Source organism: Hemitrygon akajei, chromosome 4, assembly GCF_048418815.1.
Source record: "Hemitrygon akajei chromosome 4, sHemAka1.3, whole genome shotgun sequence".
NCBI lineage: Eukaryota > Metazoa > Chordata > Chondrichthyes > Myliobatiformes > Dasyatidae > Hemitrygon > Hemitrygon akajei.
In genome coordinates this window covers 111381575-111396838 of record NC_133127.1, presented here as the reverse complement: position 1 = coordinate 111396838, position 15264 = coordinate 111381575, and the positions used below count along the sequence as shown (strand labels likewise).

The following is a 15264-nucleotide window of genomic DNA, read 5'->3' as shown; positions in this document are numbered from 1 at the left end:
CAGAGTTCCCCTTTTCCTAGATGAGCTGCCAACCATGGGTGACAAGCCCCATCTTCCCAAAGCGGCTGGTTTTAAGGCATCAGTAACCTGCCTTTGTCCCTTCTCCTGTCAATAGAAATGGTTCTGCTAGACTTAGTAGCTCAGCCACACATGAAGGCCAGGAGCTAGACTTGGATATCAGAGGCTATTTGAGCTGCACCTCATTGGGAGTATTTAATAGGTAGTGGGAGCTTGTCACTATTACTAACCCTGGCTGTAACAACCTTAAGGAACAACTTTTCCCATACAGCACAGAATACAACCAAACAAAACAGTGTTCCTTCTGACCATGGTGTACCTACAAAACATATATCACACACAGCCCATAAAACAAAATATTACCACAAAGAAGTTAATAAAATATAATTCAAAGTTCGTGTAGTGCACAAAACAGGTAAACAGTAAACAGTTCAACCCTAAGATTGCTCTGTGTCTCAGTGTTATTGACCACTTCATCAAGCACCTCTGATAGCTACTAGCCAAGGACTTTTCATGGCCCCTTTGGTTTTCATAATTCCCTTCTTTATAGGGCCCCTGCCCCCTCCCTTTTCAGTCCTGACGAAGGGTCTCGGCCTGAACCGTTGACTGTTCATTTCCATGGATGCTGCCCAACCTGCTGAGTTCCTCCAGTGTGTTGTGCATGTTGCTTAAACCCTAAGATCACTATATCTCATCACTATTAAAGTATACTTTAACAGTATACAGTATACTTAACAGTATACTTTCTCCTTTCATGTGACCTTCCAAATTACAACACTTCATACTTGTCCAGATTAAACGCCATTTGCCACTTCTCTGTCTATATCTGTAACTGATCTATTCCCATTTTATTCTTTGATAGTCCTTTTGTAAATAGTTCACTACTTCTGTAAATATTGGTGTCATCTACAAACTTGTGAATCCACCCATTTACATTTTTCAATCAAACCTATGATAAATATCACAAACATCAGAGGACCCAGCACCAATCCTTGTGGATCACTGGTCATGGATCTTCAGTCAAAATAACAGCCCTCTGCTCCAACTCCTGGTCTTCTGTAGATAAATCAGTTCTAAATCTAAACTTGCCATTCTCTCTGGATCCCACACATCTTTAATCTTTGGAATCAATCTACCACAAAGAATCTTAACAAATACCTTTAGCCATGAAGATAAGTCCACTTCCTTTTGTCATCGATCACCTTCAACGCCTTCTCAGAAGACTCAGTCACAATTGTAAGGAATGACCTGCTCTGCACAAAGCCATACTGACTGACCTTAAACCTTTCTACGTGCACCTAAATTGTATCCTTCAGTATCTTCTCCCAAGCTTCTATAGCACGATCGTGAAGCTCACTGCCTAAAATTGTCTGGATTATCCCTATTCCCTTCTTGAATAAAATAACATTCTATTGTCCAGTCTTTTGCAATCTCACCTGTTGTACTAAGATCTCAAAGATCCTCGCTTGTTTCTTTCAATATTCTGGAATAATATGCTATCAGGCCTGGGGACTTATCTATCTTACTGTTTTTCAGAAGACCCAACCTTAGTTCCTCCTTAATCTCAAAATTGTCCAGTACCATACTCTATTATTACTATCCTTCAAATCTTTCTCCTCAGTAAGTATTGAAGCAAAGTATTCATTTAGTACCTCAGCCACTTGCTCTGACTCCAAGCACAAATTTCCTTCTTTATCGCTAAGTTGACATACCCTCTCCTTCATTATCTTCTTTTCTTTAAATGCAAATATAAAATGCTTTTGGATTTTCCTCAATCCTGATCTTAATGGACAATTGAACTCATCCAACTGAAATTGTGAAACAATTTTTCATTATGTTGGCACAACCAAAATTTTTATTTATCTATTTGTATTTAGAGATACAGCACAGTAAAAGGCTCTTTTGGCCCAACGAGGCCTTGCCTCCCAATTACACCCATGTGACTAATTAACATATTAATCCATACGTCTTTGGGATGCGGAAGGAAACCAGAGCACCTGGAGGAAAGCCACGTGGTCAAAGGTACAAACTCCTCACAGACAGTGGTTTGCTGGAGGTCTGTAATAATGTTATGCTAATCACTATGTTACTGTGCACACTCAAAAGAAAGCTGAAGAACTTGAAGGAAATATTTTAAATGTTCTCCATTTTCATTTTAAGTTCATAGAATTTTTTCTCTGGTGGATGCACACTTCTGATGAGAGTTTTCTTTGTTTAGGTTGCTTCCAGCTCTGTAATGTTTTCCGAACACATGACATGGAAATTGATCCGTGTTTACTGGAATCGCTCCCTTCAGGACAGCAGCAGTTGGTGAAACGCATTCGATGTGACCAAGTAAAGGCGTACTATGAGCGGGAAAAACTCCAACAACAAACTGGATGTAAACACAAACATGCAAAGAAGAGGAGTGTCCACTTTAGTTCTACAGACATGATACAGGAAGCTATTATACGGCATGATGATAAGGAAGGTATTGTAGCTTAAACATTTTAATATTGTCTGTCTCGTAGTTCCTCGTGTATAAAGTGAGGAAGATCACAAGTTCAACATTAGTTACAGCCATGCTGAGTGAGCACATTTATTAATGAACATGGCGAATTTCCTAAGTCCATTTCAACACCTTAGATAGCATTGATACTCAATGGCTGAAGCAGAAATGTGGATGGAAGGGTAAGTTTTAACCCTGTATGACCCTATGTCTATATGCTGATACCTTGTTTAGCGTACTGCGAATGTTCCCAGAACAAGAATATTGAAAGCCTCTTTGATATGATGGGGTGGTGGGGGGGGGGGGGGGGGGTCAGTGTGGAATTTAATACGAAGAGAAATATTACTGACAGCAGGACTGTGAATTCCAGCCCTACTCACTCATAGAACACTACAGCACAGAAATGGGCCCTTCAGCCCATCTAGTTCATGTTCAATGTGTATTTTAATGCGAGGAGTATTGCAATCAAAGGTGATTAACTGAGAACATGGATCATTACATGGGTCTATAATGTTGTGGGCAATACAGTGACTTGATTGAGAGGACAGGAATAGGTGCTTAATGTGCCAGGGTTTTGATGTTTTAGGAAAGAGAGAAGGAAGTAAAAGAGGTGGGGGAGTCGCATGACTAATCAGAGACAATATCACTGCATCACTGAGAGGGGACATAATGGAGGCCCATCCATTCAGTCTATATGGGTAGAACTAAAAAATAGGAAGGGTGAAATCAATAGGCATCCGTTAGTCTCGTGAGAGCATGGATTTGTGCCTTGCAAGGCTTCCAGGGCGCAGGCCTGGGCAGGGTTGACCGGCAGTTGCCCAAGCTGCAAGCCTTCCCCTCTCCACACCACCAATGTTGTCCAAGGGAAGGGCACTAGGACCCAAGCAGCTTGGCACCAGTGTCGTCGCAGAGCAATGTGTTGCTAAGTGCCTTGTTCAAGGACACAACACATTGCCTCAGCTGAGGCTCAAACCAGTGACCTTCAGATCACTAGACCGATGACTTATCCACTAGGCCACGCACCAAGGGTGAAATCATTCTGATGAGATTGTACTACAGAACCCCCAATAGACACTGGGACATTGAGGAACAGATATACAGGAAGATTAAAGAAACGTGTAAAATCAACAGGGTTGTTGTGATGGGGTCTTCAATTTCCCTAATATATACTGGGACCTTATTAGTGCGAGATGTTTAGTTGGGGACAGAATTTGTTAGGAGCATCTGGGGGGGTTTCTTAAATCAATGTATAGGTAGCCTGACAGGAGGAGAGGCTGCACTGGTCTTGAGTAAAGATGAGAGAATCTGGATGTCAGGAGAGATGAAGAATTTAGTCAAAAAGAAAAAGGAAAAGTAGGAAAGCTAGAATCAAACAGAGCCTTTGAGGATTATTAAGAAGCCAGAAAAGAACTCAGTAAGGGAATTATGAAAACCAAAGTGGCCATGAAAATTCCTTAGCTAGTACGATTAAGGAGAATCCCAAGGCATTCATCAGGAGTAAGAGGATAACTAGAGAGAGGTTAGGCCCGATCAAGGATAAAGGGGGGAACATTTCCTTGGATGGGAAGGATGTGAGCAAGGTACTTAATGAGTACTTTACATCAGTATTTACCAAGAGGGTAACATGGAGGACAGGGAGATCAGTGCCTGGGGTATTAATATGTTAGGGCATGTCAGGTTAAAGCAGGATGTATTATTGGGTCTCTTAAAGAGAATTAAGGTGGATAGGTCTTCAGGGTCTGATGAGCTATGAGGGCCTCCCTTGGTCAGAGTTGACCATGGACATTGTGTTCTAGTTGTCTAGATGCACAAACCCGAGCAGTACGATATGGAGAGCAAGCTGTTGTCCATGAAGCAAGCTGATGAACCCAAAGGAAGGGCAGAGACCGATACAGTTCGATACCAGCAGCGTCGCAGGAGTTGCCAGGCAGCATTGAACTCAATGTAGGACTGCCTTAAGGACTCCAGCTCTGGATTTTTCCTTCAGGGTTTACTCCCGAAGCCTTCCCCATGAGAGGGTCTAGCTGCAAGTTAGCGAGGTTTAAGATCAGAGGTTTCTTTCTCCTAGATGAGCTGCCAATCATGGCTGACGAGTCCCAAATGGCTGAAGCCACTGGTTTTAAGGCACCTGTAACCCACCTTTGCCACTTCTCCTATCAAAGTTCTATATGACATTTAAGTCATTAATGTAGGTGGATGCAGTGCTATACGTTGATAATTCAGCAGTCTAATGTGATCAAAGTAGATAGAGGAAAGACTGAATTATTATTTCTTACAGAAATAACAAATGCAAGATGTAAAAAGGATTAGCTATTTAGCTTAAGGGAAAATTGTATGTCAAAATATCAAGAAGTAGAAGGATCTATGGAAAAAAACTACAGTCGACATTTCAGGCCAAAACCCTTCGGCAGGATGGAAGTACTTTTTGCCACAGATGCTGCCTGGTCTGTTGAGTTCATGCAGCATTTTGTGTGTGTTGCTTAGATTTCCAGCATCGGCAGATTTTCCCTTGTTCGTGATCAAGAAGTAGAACATCACTTAGATAAATGTGAGATGCAGTCAACCCTGATCAACATACACTTCTCGGAAACTTTTACTCTATTGAACTCTTTGGAAAGAGGTGAAATCATTGGACAAAGTCAGCATGGATTTGTGAAAGGAAAATCATGTCTGACGAATCTTATAGAATTTTTTGAAGATGTAACTAGTAGAGTGGATAGGGGAGAGCCAGTGGATGTGGTATATTTGGATTTTCAAAAGGCTTTTGACAAGGTCCCACACAGGAGATTACTGTGCAAACTTAAAGCACACAGTATTGGGGGTATGGTATTGATGTGGATAGAGAATTGGTTGGCAGACAGGAAGCAAAGAGTGGGAGTAAACGGGACCTTTTCAGAATGGCAGGCAGTGACTAGTGGGAGCTCAGTGCTGGGACCCCAGTTGTTTACAATATATATTAATGATTTAGACGAGGGAATTAAATGCAGCACCTCCAAGTTTGCGGATGACACGAAGCTGGGCGGCGGTGTTAGCTGTGAGGAGGATGCTAAGAGGATGCAGGGTGACTTGGATAGGTTAGGTGAGTGGGCAAATTCATGGCAGATGCAATTTAATGTGGATAAATGTGAGGTTATCCACTTTGGTTGCAAGAACAGGACAACAGATTATTATCTGAATGGTGGCCGATTAAGAAAAGGGGAGGTGCAATGAGACCTGGGTGTCATTGTACACCAGTCATTGAAGGTGGGCATGCAGGTACAGCAGGCGGTGAAAAAGGCAAATGGTATGTTGGTATTCATAGCAAAAGGATTTGAGTACAGGAGCAGGGAGGTTCTACTGCAGTTGTACAAGGCCTTGGTGAGACTGCACCTAGAGTATTGTGTGCCGTTTTGGTCCCCTAATCTCAGGAAAGACATTCCTGCCATAGAGGGAGTACAGAGAAGGTTCACCAGATTGACTCCTGGGATGGCAGGACTTTCATATGAAGAAAGACTGGATCGACTAGGCTTATACTCACTGGAATTTAGAAGATTGAGGGGGGATCTTAGTAAAACGTAAAAAATTCTAAAGGGATTGGACAGGCTAGATGCAGGAAGATTGTTTCCGATGTCAGGGAAGTCCAGAACGAGGGGTCACAGTTTAAGGATAAAGGGGAAGCCTTTTAGGACAGAGATGAAGAAAAACTTCTTCACACAGAGAGTGGTGAATCTGTGGAATTCTCTGCCACAGGAAACAGTTGAGGCCGGTTCATTGGCTATACTTAAGAGGAAGTTAGATATGGCCCTTGTGGCTAAAGGGATCGGGGGTATGGAGAGAAAGCAGGTACAGGGTTCTGAGTTGGATGATCAGCATGATCATACTGAATAGCGGTGCAGGCTCGAAGGGCCGAAGGGCCTACTCCTGCACCTATTTTCTACATTTCTAAGTTTCTATGATGTCAAGTATATTGAGGGCAATAATTCCAATTTTGATGCCTGGAATGTACCAGACAAAGTCTGTTTTAATACTAATGCAGACCAGATAACTCACATGACAGAATGCCAGAGAGTGGGTCATGTCCATATCCGTGGTGAATACTCTGGGATAACATCCATGTGAACACTAAGGAAAACACCGCTTTTCTTCAGAAATGTTCTACATGCTCCTCTGCATCCAACTGAGTGTGCGTGTGGCTGAGTGTAGGAGAAGCACGCTCCATTACACATGTAAATGCCAGTGAGCAGCAAACCATTGTCAGATGAGGACTGATGTACAACTACTTCAGCACAAAGCCTTATTTAAACTTTCTTTTTGATGTTTCTTGACATCTCTGGCATTTCTGATAAACATCAAGCAGAATACATTAGCCATTTGGACATCCAACACAAGAAAAGGCTTCCCAATTGTGTTTGTAATCCAAGTGTATGGTGCCTCACTGTTAAGGGCACAAACAGCAGTAATATTAAATTAAGGGACTATACTGCCACATTATAATTATAGTTTAGTCATTTCAAATGAATGTTAGAAATGCCAGAGTTAGAAATTACTGAGAAAGGCCAACAATGAGACAAGTTACAGGAATAGGGTACCCCAACCCCAGCACTGCAACTGGTCAGAGTGGACACTCACCCCCAGTACTGTAACTGGGTCAGAGTGGACACTCACCCCTGTACTGTAACTGGGACAGAGTGGACACTCTCCCGCTGTACTGTAACTGGGTCAGAGTGGGCACTCCCCCCGTACAGTAACTGGGACAGAGTGGACACTCACCCCCTGTACTGTAACTGGGTCAGAATGCACACTCCCCCCTGTACTGTAACTGGGACAGAGTGGACACTCTCCTGCTGTACTGTAACTGGGTCAGAGTGGACACTCCCCCCTGTACTGTAACTGGGATAGAGTGGACACTCTCCCCTGTACTGTAACTGGGACTGAGTGGACACTCTCCCCCGTACTGTAACTGGGTCAGAGTGGACACTCCCCCCTGTACTGTAACTGGGTCAGAGTGGACACTCCCCCCTGTACTGTAACTGGGACAGAGTGGACACTGTCCCCCTGTACTGTAACTGGGACAGAGTGGACACTCTCCCCCTGTACTGTAACTGGGTCAGAGTGGACACTCTCCCCCTGTACTGTAACTGGGACAGAGTGGGCACTCTCCCCTGTACTGTAACTAGGTCAGAGTGGACACTCCCCCCTGTACTGTCACGGGGACAGTGTGGACACTCCCCCCTGTACTGTAACTGGGACAGAGTAGACACTCTCCCCCTGTACTGTAACTAGAACAGAGTGGAAACTCTCCCCCTGTACTGGGACTGGGTGGAGTGGACACTCTCCCGCTGTACTGAGACTGGGACAGAGTGGACACACTCCCCCTGTACTGTAACTGGGACAGAGTGGACACTCTCCCCCTGTACTGGGACTGGGTGGAGTGGACACTCTCCCGCTGTACTGAGACTGGGACAGAGTAGACACACTCCCCCTGTACTGTAACTGGGACAGAGTGGACACTGTCCCCCTGTACTGTAACTGGGACAGAGTGGACACTCTCCCCCTGTACTGTAACTGGGTCAGAGTGGACACTCTCCCCCTATACTGTAACTGGGACAGAGTGGACACTCTCCCGCTGTAATGAGACTGGGACAGAGTGGACACACTCCCGCTGTACAGTAATTGGGACAGAGTGGACACAACCCCCTGTACTGTAACTGGGACAGAGTGGACACTGTCCCCCCTGTACTGTAACTGTGTCAGAGTGGACAATCTCCCCTGTACTGTAACTGGGTCAGAGTGGACACACTCCCGCTGTACAGTAACTGGGACAGTGTGGACACTCCCCACTGTACTGTAACTGGGAAAGGGTGGACACTCTCCCCCTGTACTGGGACTGGTACAGAGTGGACACTCTCCCCCTGTACTGAGACTGGGTCAGAGTGGACCCTCACCCCCTGTACTGAGACTGGGTCAGAGTGGACACTCTCCCCCTGTTCTGTAACTGGGACAGAGTGGACAGTCTACCCCTGTACTGTAACAGGGACAGAGTGGACACTCACCCCCTGTACTGTAACTGGGACAGAGTGAACACTCTACCCCTGTACTGTAACTGGGACAGAGTGGACACTCACACCCTGCACTGTAAGTGGGTCAGAATGGACACTCCCCCCTGTACTGTAACTGGGACAGAGTGGACACTCTCCCCTGTACTGTAACTGGGACTGAGTGGACACTCTCCCCCTGTACTGTAACTGGGACAGAGTGGACACTCTCCCCTGTACTGTAACTGGGACTGAGTGGACACTCTCCCCCTGTACTGTAACTGGGACAGAGTGGACACTCTCCCCTGTACTGTAACTGGGACTGAGTGGACACTCTCCCCCTGTACTGTAACTGGGTCAGAGTGGACACACTCCCGCTGTACAGTAACTGGGACAGAGTGGACACTCCCCACTGTACTGTAACTGGGAAAGGGTGGACACTCTCCCCCTGTACTGGGACTGGTACAGAGTGGACACTCTCCCCCTGTACTGAGACTGGGTCAGAGTGGACCCTCACCCCCTGTACTGAGACTGGGTCAGAGTGGACACTCTCCCCCTGTACTGTAACTGGGACAGAGTGGACACTCTTCCCCTGTACTGGGACTGGTACAGAGTGGACACTCTCCCCCTGTACTGTAACTGGGACAGAGTGAACACTCTACCCCTGTACTGTAACTGGGACAGAGTGGACACTCTCCCCCTGTTCTGTAACTGGGACAGAGTGGACAGTCTACCCCTGTACTGTAACAGGGACAGAGTGGACACTCACCCCCTGTACTGTAACTGGGACAGAGTGGACACTCTACCCCTGTACTGTAACTGGGACAGAGTGGACACTCACACCCTGCACTGTAACTGGGTCAGAATGGACACTCCCCCCTGTACTGTAACTGGGACAGAGTGGACACTCTCCCCTGTACTGTAACTGGGTCAGAGTCGACACTCTCCCCCTGTACTGTAACTGGGTCAGAGTGGACACTCCCCCCTGTACTGTAACTGGGACAGAATGGACACTCTCCCTCTGTACTGTAACTGGGTCAGAGTGGACACTCTCCCCCTGTACTGTAACTGGGACAGAGTGGGCACTCTCCCCTATACTGTAACTGGGTCAGAGTGGACACTCCCCCCTGTACTGTAACGGGGACAGTGTGGACACTCCCCCCTGTACTGTAACTGGGACAGAGTAGACACTCTCCCCCTGTACTGTAACTAGAACAGAGTGGAAACTCTCCCCCTGTACTGTAACTGGGACAGAGTGGACACTCTCCCCCTGTACTGGGACTGGGTGGAGTGGACACTCTCCTGCTGTAATGAGAATGGGACAGAGTGGACACACTCCCCCTGTACAGTAACTGGGACAGAGTGGACACTCCCCCTGTACTGTAACTGGGACAGAGTGGACACTGTCCCCTCTGTACTGTAACTGTGTCAGAGTGGACACTCCCCCCTGTACTGTAACAGGGTCAGAGTGGACACACTCCCCCTGTACAGTAACTGGGACAGAGTGGATACTCCCCCCTGTACTGTAACTGGGAAAGAGTGGACACACTCCCCCTGTACTGTAACTGGGACAGAGTGGACACACACCCCCTATACTGTAACTGGGTCAGAGTGGACACTCTCCCCCTGTACTGGGACTGGGACAGAGTGGACACTCTCCCCCTGTACTGTATCTGGGACAGAGTGGACGCTCTACCCCTGTACTGTAACTGGGACAGAGTGGACACTCTCCCCCTGTACTGGGACTGGGACTGAGCGGACACACTCCCCCTGTACTGTATCTGGGACAGTGTGGACACTCTCCCCCTGTACTGGGACTGCGACTGGGTGGACACTCTCCCCCTGTACTGTATCTGGGACAGAGTGGACACTCCCCCCTGTATTGTAACTGGGACAGAGTGGACACTCTCCCCCTGTACTGGGACTGGGTCAGAGTGGGCACACTCGCTCTGTACTGTGACTGGAACAGACACACTCCCACTGTACTAAAACTGGGACACATGGGACACTCTCCCCCTGTGCTGTGACTGGAACGGAGTGGACACTCTTCCCCTGTACTGTAACTGGGACAGAGTGGACAATCTCCCACTGTAACTTTACTGTGACAGAGTGGGCACTCTTCCCGTGTATGTGGACTGGGTCAGAGTGGACACACTCTGCCCCTGTACTGAAACTGGGACACAGTGGACACTCTCCCCCTGTACTGTAACTGGGACAGAGTGGACACTCCCCCCTGTACTGTAACTGGGACAGAGTGGACACTCTTCCCCTGTACTGGGACTGGGTCAGAGTGGACACTCTCCCCCTGTACTGTAACTGGGACAGAGTGGACACTCTCCCCCTGTACTGTAACTGGGACAGAGTGGACACTCTCCCCCTGTACTGTATCTGGGTCAGAGTGGACGCTCTACCCCTGTACTGTAAATCGGTCAAAGTAGACACAGACTCCTGCTGATCTGGGACTGGGACTGAGTGGACCCACTCTCCTCTGTACTGTAACTGGGTCAGAGTGGGCACACTCGCTCTGTACTGTGACTGGAACGGAGTGGACACTCTTCCCCTGTACTGTAACTGGGACAGAGTGGACACTCTCCTGCTGTAATGTGAATGGGACAGAGTGGACACACTCCCCCTGTACTGTGACTGGAACGGAGTGGACACTCTTCCCCTGTACTGTAACTGGGACAGAGTGGACACTCTCCTGCTGTAATGAGAATGGGACAGAGTGGACACACTCCCCCTGTACAGTAACTGGGACAGAGTGGACACACTCCCCCTGTACAGTAACTGGGACAGAGTGGACACTCCCCCCTGTACTGTAACAGGGAAAGAGTGGACACTCCCCCCTGTACTGTAACTGGGTCAGAGTGGACACACTCCCCCTGTACAGTAACTGGGACAGAGTAGACACTCTCCCCCTGTACTGTAACTAGAACAGAGTGGAAACTCTCCCCCTGTACTGTAACTGGGACAGAGTGGACACTCTCCCCCTGTACTGGGACTGGGTGGAGTGGACACTCTCCTGCTGTAATGAGAATGGGACAGAGTGGACACACTCCCCCTGTACAGTAACTGGGACAGAGTGGACACTCCCCCCTGTACTGTAACTGGGACAGAGTGGACACTGTCCCCCCTGTACTGTAACTGTGTCAGAGTGGACACTCCCCCCTGTACTGTAACAGGGTCAGAGTGGACACACTCCCCCTGTACAGTAACTGGGACAGAGTGGACAGTCTACCCCTGTACTGTAACAGGGACAGAGTGGACACTCACCCCCTGTACTGTAACTGGGACAGAGTGGACACTCTACCCCTGTACTGTAACTGGGACAGAGTGGACACTCACACCCTGCACTGTAACTGGGTCAGAATGGACACTCCCCCCTGTACTGTAACTGGGACAGAGTGGACACTCTCCCCTGTACTGTAACTGGGACTGAGTGGACACTCTCCCCCTGTACTGTAACTGGGTCAGAGTGGACACTCCCCCCTGTACTGTAACTGGGACAGAATGGACACTCTCCCCCTGTACTGTAACTGGGTCAGAGTGGACATTCTCCCCCTGTACTGTAACTGGGACAGAGTGGGCACTCTCCCCTGTACTGTAACTGGATCAGAGTGGACACTCCCCCTGTACTGTAACGGGGACAGTGTGGACACTCCCCCCTGTACTGTAACTGGGACAGAGTGGAAACTCTCCCCCTGTACTGTAACTGGGACAGAGTGGACACTCTCCCGCTGTAATGAGACTGGGACAGAGTGGACACACTCCCCCTGTACAGTAACTGGGACAGAGTGGACACTCCCCCCTGTACTGTAACTGGGACAGAGTGGACACTGTCCCCCATGTACTGTAACTGTGTCAGAGTGGACAATCTCCCCTGTACTGTAACTGGGTCAGAGTGGACACACTCCCGCTGTACAGTAACTGGGACAGAGTGGACACTCCCCACTGTACTGTAACTGGGAAAGGGTGGACACTCTCCCCCTGTACTGGGACTGGTACAGAGTGGACACTCTCCCCCTGTACTGAGACTGGGTCAGAGTGGACCCTCACCCCCTGTACTGAGACTGGGTCAGAGTGTACACTCTCCCCCTGTACTGTAACTGGGACAGAGTGGACACTCTTCCCCTGTACTGGGACTGGTACAGAGTGGACACTCTTCCCCTGTACTGGGACTGGTACAGAGTGGACACTCACCCCTGTACTGTAACTGGGACAGAGTGGACACTCTCCCCCTGTTCTGTAAATGGGACAGAGTGGACAGTCTACCCCTGTACTGTAACAGGGACAGAGTGGACACTCACCCCCTGTACTGTAACTGGGACAGAGTGGACACTCTACCCCTGTACTGTAACTGGGACAGAGTGGACACTCACACCCTGCACTGTAACTGGGTCAGAATGGACACTCCCCCCTGTACTGTAACTGGGACAGAGTGGACACTCTCCCCTGTACTGTAACTGGGACTGAGTGGACACTCTCCCCCTGTACTGTAACTGGGTCAGAGTGGACACACTCCCGCTGTACAGTAACTGGGACAGAGTGGACACTCCCCACTGTACTGTAACTGGGAAAGGGTGGACACTCTCCCCCTGTACTGTGACTCGTACAGAGTGGACACTCTCCCCCTGTACTGAGACTGGGTCAGAGTGGACCCTCACCCCCTGTACTGAGACTGGGTCAGAGTGGACACTCTCCCCCTGTACTGTAACAGGGACAGAGTGGACACTCTTCCCCTGTACTGGGACTGGTACAGAGTGGACACTCTCCCCCTGTACTGTAACTGGGACAGAGTGAACACTCTCCCCCTGTACTGTAACTGGGACAGAGTGGACACTCTCCCCCTGTTCTGTAACTGGGACAGAGTGGACAGTATACCCCTGTACTGTAACAGGGACAGAGTGGACACTCTCCCCCTGTACTGTAACTGGGTCAGAGTGGACACACTCCCGCTGTACAGTAACTGGGACAGAGTGGACACTCCCCACTGTACTGTAACTGGGAAAGGGTGGACACTCTCCCCCTGTACTGGGACTGGTACAGAGTGGACACTCTCCCCCTGTACTGAGACTGGGTCAGAGTGGACCCTCACCCCCTGTACTGAGACTGGGTCAGAGTGGACACTCTCCCCCTGTACTGTAACTGGGACAGAGTGGACACTCTTCCCCTGTACTGGGACTGGTACAGAGTGGACACTCTCCCCCTGTACTGTAACTGGGACAGAGTGAACACTCTACCCCTGTACTGTAACTGGGACAGAGTGGACACTCTCCCCCTGTTCTGTAACTGGGACAGAGTGGACAGTCTACCCCTGTTCTGTAACAGGGACAGAGTGGACACTCACCCCCTGTACTGTAACTGGGACAGAGTGGACACTCTACCCCTGTACTGTAACTGGGACAGAGTGGACACTCACACCCTGCACTGTAACTGAGTCAGAATGGACACTCCCCCCTGTACTGTAACTGGGACAGAGTGGACACTCTCCCCTGTACTGTAACTGGGACTGAGTGGACACTCTCCCCCTGTACTGTAACTGGGTCAGAGTGGACACACTCCCGCTGTACAGTAACTGGGACAGAGTGGACACTCCCCACTGTACTGTAACTGGGAAAGGGTGGACACACTCCCCCTGTACTGGGACTGATACAGAGTGGACACTCTCCCCCTGTACTGAGACTGGGTCAGAGTGGACCCTCACCCCCTGTACTGAGACTGGGTCAGAGTGGACACTCTCCCCCTGTACTGTAACTGGGACAGAGTGGCCACTCTTCCCCTGTACTGGGACTGGTACAGAGTGGACACTCTCCCCCTGTACTGTAACTGGGACAGAGTGAACACTCTACCCCTGTACTGTAACTGGGACAGAGTGGACACTCTCCCCCTGTTCTGTAACTGGGACAGAGTGGACACTCTCCCCCTGTTCTGTAACTGGGACAGAGTGGACAGTCTACCCCTGTACTGTAACAGGGACAGAGTGGACACTCACCCCCTGTACTGTAACTGGGACAGAGTGGACACTCACCCCCTGTACTGTAACTGGGACAGAGTGGACACTCTACCCCTGTACTGTAACTGGGACAGAGTGGACACTCACACCCTGCACTGTAACTGGGTCAGAATGGACACTCCCCCCTGTACTGTAACTGGGACAGAGTGGACACTCTCCCCTGTACTGTAACTGGGACAGAGTGGACACTCTCCCCCTGTTCTGTAACTGGGACAGAGTGGACAGTCTACCCCTGTACTGTAACAGGGACAGAGTGGACACTCACCCCCTGTACTGTAACTGGGACAGAGTGGACACTCTCCCCCTGTACTGTATCTGGGACAGAGTGGACGCTCTACCCCTGTACTGTAACTGGGACAGAGTGGACACTCTCCCCCTGTACTGGGACTGGGACTGAGTGGACACTCTCCCCCTGTACTGTATCTGGGACAGTGTGGACACTCTCCCCCTGTACTGGGACTGCGACTGGGTGGACACTCTCCCCCTGTACTGTATCTGGGACAGAGTGGACACTCCCCACTGTATTGTAACTGGGACAGAGTGGACACTCTCCCCCTGTACTGGGACTGGGTCAGAGTGGGCACACTCGCTCTGTACTGTGACTGTAACAGACACACTCCCACTGTACTGAAACTGGGACACATGGGACACTCTCCCCCTGTACTGTGAGTGTAACGGAGTGGACACTCTTCCCCTGTACTGTAACTGGGACAGAGTGGACACTCTCCCCT

The 15264-nt window shown here is 49.2% G+C and overlaps 1 protein-coding gene across 2 annotated transcripts in view; it reads left to right on the top strand.

Annotated features, from left to right (window-relative positions):
- Window positions 1–15264, top strand: part of myo16 (myosin XVI) — a 1004680-nt gene that overhangs the window by 194900 nt on the left and 794516 nt on the right. For both annotated transcript variants that reach the window (XM_073043171.1, XM_073043172.1), the window contains exon 2: window positions 2237–2488. In XM_073043171.1, the coding sequence (XP_072899272.1) occupies window positions 2237–2488 (252 nt within the window). The remainder of the gene's footprint in view (window positions 1–2236; window positions 2489–15264) is intronic.